Here is a 10,212-nt window from a genome sequence, read left to right as displayed (position 1 = left end):
GCCATACCTGTCATGCATGGCTGATGTCGTCATTTAAAATCATTGAGAATGTCTGCCCCCAAGTGTCATTAAGTGGTACTACAGGTAAAAGCGCCCGGTGACCAGCCTTTGACCGGGTGGCCTTTCCTATGTACAGTTTGTCCAACTGATTTTTTTCTGTCCTCAATGCAATTCACGTGAAATGATGCAATGAATTATTCAAACTGCAAAAAAGGACACAAAGAAGCAGTCTCTGAATGTGTTACAGAACATAAAACATGAGAAACTTTGCAAAAAATCCAACTAATGACACATTTGTGTTGTGGTGATCTTCAAAGGAGGTATATGTTATACCGAATGCTTCAGGAAACCTTACTCAATATATTTATATATTTATATTTATCATTTTGATTACTTTAAGAATGATAGATTCTTTGCTCCCCTCTCATGACCAAAAGAAGATCTCCAGATAAGGTTAGCTGTTCTGCAGCCTTGCTCTGAAGATCAGAAGCGCTCACTGCTGATCCTGGTTCATCTCACATCACGCACGGCTCTACACATCTATGGCCCGCCTCCAGCAGAACGCTGATCCAGGTTCAGCTCACCCACATAACTCCTCTTCACGTCTGCTTTCTGATTCCTGCAGAGCTACCCGTCGTGACACACCATCTCTGGCACAGAGGAAGCAGGAAGCCGCAGCTGAAAGGGCTGACTTTTCTTCTGTTTACTCGCTGCGCGTCTCTCTCCTTCACTTCCTGTTGCGAGGTGCCACCAGAAGACGAGAACATGTTTCTCCTCGGACTGATGTTGCCGTGTCTCTTCCCAGGTAAGGGCCGCGGGAGGCTGGAGAGGAGAGGTCAGAGGGCGCGCTGTAAGACAGAGAGCTGTCGGAACATGGCGCGCTTCGCGGTGTCAGTTAGTTGGCAGACAGCAGACAGTTAGGCTCTGTTTTCCGAAAGTAGAGAGCGCCGAATCGGTATCCTAAGCAGAAACGGTGATGAATGCGTGAGTGCCTCAAAGTTACAGGAAGGTTTTCAGCCATCACAAACTACCCCAAGCCCCGGGGGAACCATGCTTTGAACCAAAGGGCTGTGTTTCTGAAAAGATTTGTTTGAGCGTTCAAAGGCGAGACATAACCTGTGTGCTTCTGCGTTTACTCTTCTGTCCTGTCTGCCTCTCTCTCTCTCTCTCTCTCTCTCTCTCTCTCTCTCTCTCTCTCGCTCTCTCTCTCTCTCTCCCGTTCTCAGGGTAGTTGATTTTGGAAAGATGGGGGCTGTTAAAGGAGCACTGCTGCTGAACCTCAGCTGCACCAATGCAACAAACATGCTGCTCAAATTATACCATAATTTGTGTGTGTGTGCATGGAAGCGTGAGTGTGTGTGCGTATGCGCACGTGTGTATGCAAGTGTGTATGAGTGTGTGGGTGCACGCGTGCATGCAAGTGTGTGCCCTGTGCATGTCTGTGTATGTGTGATTGAACTTCTCTTTCTCGCCCCTCTACCTTTCTCTCGCTCTTCCTCTCTCTCTCCCCTCTCCTCCCTCTCTCTTACTCTCTCTCTTTCTCTCTCCCCCTTCTCTCTCTCCTCTTCCTTTCTCTCTCTCCCTCCCTGTCTCTCTCTCTCCCTCTCACCCCCCTCTTTCCCTTTGTATCTCCTGCTCAGGTCTTCTCTCAGCTCGGGTGCTGGTGAAGTCGGGGCAGCCTCTGTCTGTCCGGTGCCACTACGACCCCTCCCTCCGCTCGCTGGTCAAGTTGTGGTGTCGGCAGATCTCGGCCACCGAGTGCTCCATCGTGGGCTCCACGGACCCGTCACGCACCCCAGGGCAGGTCTCGGCGTGGGACTACATGGCCAGCAGCTACGTCATTTTCACCATGACGGGCCTGGGACCCGACGACTCAGCCGTCTACTTCTGCGCAGTCCAGAGGCAGGACCGGGAGGTGGTCCTGGTGGGGACGCTGGAGGTGCAGGTGTCTACCGGTGAGTGGCATGGTGTTAAATCCACATGGTCATCCTGGGACTGAGCTGGGGCCTTGGTCAAAGCACAAGGTTCATGATTAAAAGGAACCCTCAGCTGGCTGGGGTAATGGGCTCAAAATAAACATGCTAGTACTGCAATATGCAAAGTATACAAGAGGCAGAGAGCTCATCTCCCCCCCACCCCCACCCCCGCCGGAGCCTGGATTGCACTCTCTCTCAATTACTAAAGTACACCAGTTTCAGTTTTATTAGCCATAAGCTGCATTTTCCTGAATGTTGTCTTGCCTTGTATCAGCGCCACACCTGTTTTAAACAGTAATTGTAGCGAAGAAATCGCCTTTATGTTAGATCAAATCATTTTGATCGCAACAGAGTCAGACACAGGCTTCGTCTTTAAATCGCCTGTTTTTCTAAGTAACTAAAATGACTTCATGTCTAGAGCAGATGCGGTACAGTAATGCGGCTGTATCACATTTCACTTCAAAGAAGCAGATAAACATCTGATTACCTCTCTGCTGCGGTGCAGTGCGCAGAACCCTGTGCATGAAAGCGCCAGAGAGAAACAGGCAAAGATGCAATATGCACTCCTTATTGTAATAACAACCCCCTACCTGTGAGCCACACATGCAGTACAATGTCTGCCGCCTGACCAGGTAATGCGTTGTACAGGTATGATCTCCAACTCCATCTCGACGACCATGACAACAACTGTCAGAAAAACCTCATCCAGAAGCACAATCATGAGCATTGTGGACAAACAGCAAATGAAGAATTACAGACAACTGGAGCCACACGACCATGAAATGAACACATACAGGTACGGCACCTGCCTTCTCTGTGCTGTTTGCAGACTTTTAGTATGCAAAGAGTAATGCACTAATGCAAGTGATGAATATAAACTAAATAAATGCTCATGGTGTAACCAAATAAATGTGCATTAGATGATGTTATCTTGATCCCTTTAGTGCCTGTCATTCAGACTGTCTTCAGATCAGTGCACATTTTTAGTTTTAAATTTCAGACCCTACATTGCCTGCATCTCTCTCTTTCTTTCTCCCTTGTTTTCTCGTATGCATGTGCACGCATGTGTGTATGTGTGTGTGCATGCGGGTGTATGCATGTGTGCGCGTGTACATGAACCTGTGTGAATGCATGCAGGTGTGTGTGTGTGTGTGTGTGTGTGTGTGTGTGAGAGAGAGAGAGAGAGAGAGAGAGAGAGAGAGAGAGTGCAATGGATTTGGGGCTAGGGGTGCATGTTAGGGGAAGGATATGATGTAAACAAAGTGATGAACAAGAAAAGGTTCTGTTAAAGGTCAATTTCAAAAAGTTATCTCTCCTCTCTCTCTCTCTCTCTCTCTCTCTCTCTCTCTCTTAGCGAACTGACTTTCAGCTCTCAGCTGAATGTGTACGTGGAGATTCTGTTGGTGTTTGTGACGGTGGTTACCATCGTCATCTGCGTAAAAGTGATCGTTAGCTTCAGGAAAGGTAAGAAATGTTGTCCCCATTTTAGAAAAAAAAAAGGCAAATAATTAGGTGAGTTTCTCAAAAGATCGATTAGGTGAAAGTAATGATTACTCTCCCGGGTATTGTAAAATCAGTTGCAGGGTGTTTAAAAAAACAGTACAGTCATGAGGGGGCACATAGCATTACTGAAGTGAAAGCGCGATCGCCCTGATAAATAGCATGCTAAACAGCATGCTCATCAGAACTTTAACGCAGATGAACTTATTAAAGGAAGTCACACCCTACAAAGCCAGCAAGCAGGCTGGTGGGTTTTTTTTTCCTCAGTAATCTATCCCAAAGCTTTTTGTAAGTCTGTGTATTTATTTATTTATTTATTTATTGATTGATTGATTGATTGATTGATTGATTGATTGATTGACTGATTGATTGATTGTTTGTTTGCTGAAGCAGCCATGCTCTGACGGACTTTCTCAAGGGAGCTCGTGAGCAGGAAGGAAGGAGAGTGGGGTGTTAAGCAGTGGAGCAGTGGTTTTTGGACAGGGAAAGGGTTCGGTTGGACGTACGATGGGTACGCAAAGGCTCTCAGCAGGCTGGAGATTAACGATGCCGTGCATATCCAATCAGACGCACCGCCCGGGGTTTACCGTCTCACAGAACCTGCCCACGCTGAAGCGGCGTCGACATGAAACGTGTTATCTCCAAACGGGTGCTTTTCCAGCGTGATGATGTGGAACACCCCCCAAAAAAAAAAAAAAAAACACACACACACACACACAGCGTAAAGCGCGCGCCTTCTCGAGTGTAGAACGTTCAAACAGCCTGGTGCCGCGCTGCAGGTGCCAATCAGGCACACCGCACGCGGTATACGCCACATCAACCGTAAATCTATAAAAGTCGAGATTACCAAACGGAGACAAACTGAGAGAGATGTAACGCTCTTCTCTAGATCATATCTTCTGTTCCGTTCTTATCGTCAGAACTTTGCACGCTCTCGTACGCCACCTCCTTCTGCTGTTGATGACTTTTTCTATATGTGGTTAACTCCGTGCTTTGCGTCAATGCCACTCCACTGCTTAAAAATGTCTTCCAACGATGAAAGAAAGTCTTTGATTATCTAAACCGTACTTAAAGGGCATCTAGGCTCTTAAAAAGACAACAAAAACACACGTTTATTTTAATGTGATCATTTAATGCAGATATTGAAATATCTGAACTGAACGAAACCGAAAAACAATTTAAACTGGGAAAGGTCCAATATACAGCATGTATTTTAAAAATGAACCTCAGAGAAAATGCTGAGTTGGACATCTGCCTAGTCAGTGGCCCTTATAAGAGTGTTCAGTGCATCCAAACCCTGCTGACATGCTGCGTGACACATGTAGTCATTGCTGCAATCTCATTTCATATTTTATATGAAATGTAACTCAAAACCCAGTGTAAGTGACGTTTGAACAGCCAAATGTTGCTAGGGTTCTGCTGTTCAGCGGGAGTCTGCTGATTGAGCACGAATCTGAAACGTGTTTTTTCGTTGTGTTTACTCAGCCAACGCCATTTACCGGAGCAAAATCCCCTTGGTGATGTCCAGGATGACCCGGCGCAAAGCCACGGAGAACGTATACGCGCCATCCCCCCGCCTGGCCACTGGGGGCAGCGACGCTGGACAGAGTCTGATGAATCACGCCAGCAGGGTGAGTGAAATCTCCAGCGTGCATGTAAGTTTCAGCAGGAAAGACCAAACAGGTTGAAGTTAAAATGTATTCTCCCTTCTCTAAATATATTTAAAACTAATATATTTAAAAAATAAACGGAATAAAAATGCGTTAAAACTGCATGAGTGTTCATGTTCCTCTTCAATGTCCTCTTTTGCATTTACTTTAGGAGGTATTCTTCGTGTCTTTCAAGCACCAAATCCCCTGCATAAGAAAAATATGTGAATGATCTGTGCAACTACCATGCATATGACACAACACAATGCATTTGAGTTTCTATAGCCCCCTTTGTGTGAATATCTAAGCATTCTTTGTAATATGATTAAGATTATTCACAAATTTAAATGAACATGTCAGGAGAGAAAGGTTAGTATGGGAAGGTGTGTTCAGAGGATCAGGCTGCAGAGGGTTCAGCAGGACAGAAGTTCAGTGAGGAAATAAAACCTAAGGAAAATGTTTGGTTGGACAGACCAGGAATCTCCAAATCTACCTTGTAAACCCCATTGACTCGGTTCTGGGCTTAGCTCTGTCTGTGTAAACACAAAATATGAAAACACAGGTTCATATTCAAATTCAATTTAACCTTTTCGAAATGTGTTGGTCTTTTCTCAACAATCAACAGTTAGATATGCATGTTAAATGTTATTATATTATATTATAAAGCACTCCTTTTTTCATTTTGAGCTTGCATTCTCTACACCAGTGGTCCTCAGCTCCAGTCCTGGGGACCCCACTGCCCAGCATTTTTTAGATGCCTCCCTGCTCCAACACACCTGATTCAAATGATCAGGGAGGCATCTAAAACATGCTGGGCAGCGGGTCCCCAGGACCGGAGTTGAGAACCAGTGCTCTACACTACTGTTAGTCTCGTGTCTCTGCATTTCCATCAGTAACTGCCAGCAACAGTAACTGTTACTAGCGGTGACACAATCACCCCAAACTGTGGGGGGAAAAAAAGAAAAAACATGTAACTGACAAACCACACCTGGCTGCTTTCAGTAACAGTGGGGGATTATGGGTAATGTTCAAGTAAATATGAGGGGAAAGTGGAAAAAAGTGGATGACCCAGAAAGGAGATTGTTATTAGGTGTGAAAGAGTCCTCATCATCGAACTTCTGTGGTCCCTCAGGTCTGAGCATGCCCAGATGGTGCCAGTCTCCCCTGATGCTCCAAAAGAGTTTCAGATGCCGTCATTGGGATTCCAACATCACCATGATATTACTGCACATTTTTTTCTTTCCTCCTCCTAAAATTGTACAATATTTGATCCCTCTAACTCTTCTCTTTTCTTCTTTAACAACTTCTTTCCTGTTTTTCATGTTTGTTTGGTACATTTCAATACATTTTGCAATTCCATTTGTCTGTCCAGTTAATAAATCACCATAGAGATCAACCATCATGATATTTGTTGATTTTAAAATTATATTGCAAAATATTTTGTAGGAGATGTGGATGTTTTTTGATAAATGTAGAATTCATGTTGTGTTGCCAATGAGTATCTGTAGTGTATGAAAATGTTTGTGTCTTTTTAACTTCTGGTTTAGACTGGTTGAGACTAAGCTGTAAACCTTGTAAGCTGTACTTTTTAGCAGCCCTCTTGGCCAGGCCTCTATGATCAAAGGGGTGTCATATGGGCCCTGTTAAATAAAGGTTAAATAAATTAACAGATAAAATGTGGGTTTGCCATTGTTCTGGTCACACATGTTTCAACATTTCAGGTCATCTGTGCTTAGCTGTCAAAACAGTACAATTTTCTTAATTTTCATAATGTCCCTTTAAGCTAATATCCTTTCATAACAATCAGTACACACATTCATATTTTTCACTCTTATTTGAGTTCTCTGTCACTGAATTGTGCTCAATCAAATTTCAGTTTGACTCACTGTTAAATGCAAGTATCCTTTTTTATCTTCACAACTACAACTGATTGAGTTCTGACCTCTTCGGATTTAATGAACAAAAATGATCTTTGTGTAACAAAAGTGTAACACTTTTTTATTTGCCAATTATATCTTATTCAGAATTAAGGACATTTGTCTCGCATTTAGTATGAGACATTCCAAGGGAAAAGTGCTATGGAGGAAATATCTTTTTATTAATAATAATCTCAGTACACCAGCAGCCGTTTATGCTAGAGAAGGGAATAGAGGCATTCCCCCATGAAAACCCTCCACCTGACAGACAGCCTGCTCACTTTGTTCCCCTTTGATTACCAGAGTGCTGGGGTATCTGTACATGTCAGGCGGCAGCTAAAAAACCACGTTCAGCATTTTGTCTGTTCATATGCACACTGCAGAATGGGAAAACCTAAAGCCTCTGCCAAGAAGCGTGGCTGGCTAGCAGTGGTTAAAAAATGCACAGTAATCGATTTTAGTATATTCCAGCATTATAGAGGGAGAGTCCCCATGTGCACATAATCACTCTGTCTCTCGCAGCTCATGTAGATGCGTGCTAAAGTTCCGGTGGTTCATCCACACACTTTTGATGTTCAAACTGTAAAACAGCTTTTGGATCAAAAACTCAACTCTGTTGGTTTTTGATCCAAAGGTTGCCCAGTGAGGTACATACTGCATAAACATTCCATCATTTTAAAGTTAAGAGTGTGTTTACTTCATTGTCTGCTAAAGGAGAACAAATTCAGCTCCAAACAGAGGGAGAACAGTGTCCCAAAAATGTGGACAAGTTTGAGCCATAAGTTTCATTCTGCAATGAGTGTGCACAGATGAAAAAGTACAAATGTGCAAAACTGCAAGAAAAAGTTGTCCAACTTTTTGTCCCACAAAACAGTTTTGTGTTGTCCTATAATGTACCTTCTTTCATCTGCAAATTCTTCAAAATTTTTATTGATCTCACTGTTATCTCACTGCCATTTCTGAAGCTCAGGGGGCCATTGCCATACAAAGATCAAAATTTACACCAATGACTCAGCTAACAACCCAGCTCCTAATAGCCTAATACGGCATAATCATTATCATCGTCACCATACTCATTTTGTCGTGCATATGTAAAAAGCTCTTAATCCAAATTGCGTGGGGGGTGCTGGACGAGATTACACGCACCTTCGAGTCACGTGAGTTTGTCTCCATGGAAATGTCATGCTAAACCGGACTGCAGCAGCCTACCTAGCACTGTATAAGGCAGACTTTGTTTGTGACAGAGGGGCATTGTGGGACTGCGAGCGTGCCCGTGCCAGTCAGGGAGCAGATACAGTGTTTGTAATCCACGGCCCTTTTGGCTCCATGGGAATATTAAACAGAAGCGATGAGAACAGTTTCTGGGAGGAGCGTGACTAACGTGTTTACTGTTCAGCATCCGTTCAATACGAATGGACAATATGAATTTCCCTTGTATATGTGTGTGGGTATGTGCATGTGTGTGTGTGCGCGCGCGTGCGTGTGTGTGAATAATAGTCAAGGAACTTTTCCTAAAAGAGTGCTGCGATAAGAAGCTTTTATTTGCGCATCCACAATGCGATATTACGTTAAACTAATATTGTGCATTAAAGAAGAAAATACCGTGCGACCATAGATGAGGGATAGAGAATTTGACCCCAGATGTGCTCCTTGCCCACGTGCCTAGCTGTCAATCGGAGCGCACGACGTAGCTCGTCGCGGTCACAGTGATTGCAAGCGCTCAGTGATTCGGGGACGCTTTCGACACAGCGTTGCACGTTGGAGTGAAAGAAGTGTATTTTGTCGCCACATGCAAAGAAAGGAGGAGGGAGGAGAGAGTCGAATGCGAGGGCTGCGCCGCGTTGCATCAAAACAAACCGAGAACAGAGCGCACGTTTTTCGCAGAAGGACAGAAGGAAACGGAAGGAATACTACAGCCGAAGCGCTCGGAGGTCACTTCAGCAGTGCCGCAGGTATGCGCTTTAACCAGACGCACACCGTTTTGTTGTGCATTTAGACTAACAACTGTGAGTCGCGAAAGTTCTGGGGTTTGTTACAGTATGAACGCACACATGGTTAGACTGGCCGAGTCTCCTGGGATTTCTGCAGACAGCCTGATGCGTGGTATTTGAAAATCCGCAGTGTAATTCCAAGTCACAGATTCAATTTTTACCCGCTTTTGAGCTCTCTAGGCAATGCTTAGTGATGCGATGGACTTGTGCTATGTTAACAGGAATTATACGCAAGGACAGACCCGAGGGAGATATGTATACAACGTTATCCTCTTAGTGTAGGTAACAAAATATCTCAGGTCATTTGCTGAGGTCATTAGTTAACTAACAAATAATGGATGAAAGGGGATTGGGCTGCGTCAAAAATGCTGATACATAATTAGAGTGTTTTAGACAACAGTGGGTGTAAGGCTACTGGGAAGTAATAATTTATGGATACTACAAAGAAGTTTGGTAGCACAGAAATGCATTTTTGAGCCGTTGAGGCTAATGATTCTCATTTACTATTTTTGACAACTATGAATGTGTTATTTCAGGACAAACCCTGCCATTCTACGAAGTAGCTTATGTCCTTATTCCTGTAAGTTTAGCGAAGAGGGAAATTTATTTAGTTCTAGACAACGGCAAATGTTGTAGTAGGAGGTGGGCCCTGTGGCAGAGCAGCAAGGTGGGCCTTGTGGTGGTGGTGTGAGATGGGCTCTGTGGTTGAATAGTGAGGTGGGCCCAGTGGTGGAGCAGTGAGGTGGGCTCTGCGGTGTAGCAGCAAGGTCCTGTAGCATCTAGCAAAATAGTAACCCCTTCTACATTATCAAGAGGTATTCATAATTATTGTAGCTTTGTATAAAAAGTGACATTTTCTGTCAACAAATATCAGTATCACTAGAAGGGACTACAATAAGGTTGTCTACAGTAAGGGCAGAAATGGGCCCACAGCCCAGACACCATCAGATGAAGTCATACTACATCACAGCAGAGAATAGTCCCTGTGAAACATTATTACTGTTTGATTACCTGGACAATAATAATTAAGGCACAGGTTTGCACTGGGAGAGATGCCAGTTTCTCCAGCTTTTTGCAGGTCCTTTGACACCCCCCCCCCCCCCCCCCCCCACAGCTTTGGAAGGCTAATCTCAGTACTGTCACTAGGGGGAGCCAATTGGCACATTCCCTTGTGATGTCA

General features: G+C 44.3%; 2 protein-coding genes across 2 annotated transcripts in view; both read left to right on the top strand.

The window, feature by feature from the left end:
- The first annotated feature begins 678 nt into the window (after nt 1–678).
- Nucleotides 679–6,395, top strand: LOC118781398 (CMRF35-like molecule 7). The gene is made up of 6 exons (XM_036534419.1): nt 679–805; nt 1,641–1,955; nt 2,625–2,772; nt 3,331–3,440; nt 4,962–5,107; nt 6,258–6,395. Exons 1-6 carry the CDS (start codon nt 766–768, stop codon nt 6,261–6,263), a joined length of 765 nt encoding a protein of 254 aa, XP_036390312.1. The 5' UTR covers nt 679–765; the 3' UTR covers nt 6,264–6,395.
- A 2,349-nt stretch (nt 6,396–8,744) lies between these two features.
- LOC118780487 (neurofascin-like) overlaps nt 8,745–10,212 on the top strand; it is a 34,852-nt gene continuing 33,384 nt past the window's right edge. Inside the window, exon 1 of the mRNA XM_036533010.1 lies at nt 8,745–8,993. The gene's annotated coding sequence lies outside the window, so the exon portion shown is untranslated. The remainder of the gene's footprint in view (nt 8,994–10,212) is intronic.

The sequence above is a fragment of the Megalops cyprinoides genome, chromosome 7, assembly GCF_013368585.1.
Source record: "Megalops cyprinoides isolate fMegCyp1 chromosome 7, fMegCyp1.pri, whole genome shotgun sequence".
Classification (NCBI taxonomy): Eukaryota; Metazoa; Chordata; class Actinopteri; order Elopiformes; family Megalopidae; genus Megalops; species Megalops cyprinoides.
The sequence above is the reverse complement of the archived record's forward strand: the minus strand, read 5'-3'. Positions and strand labels throughout refer to the sequence as shown.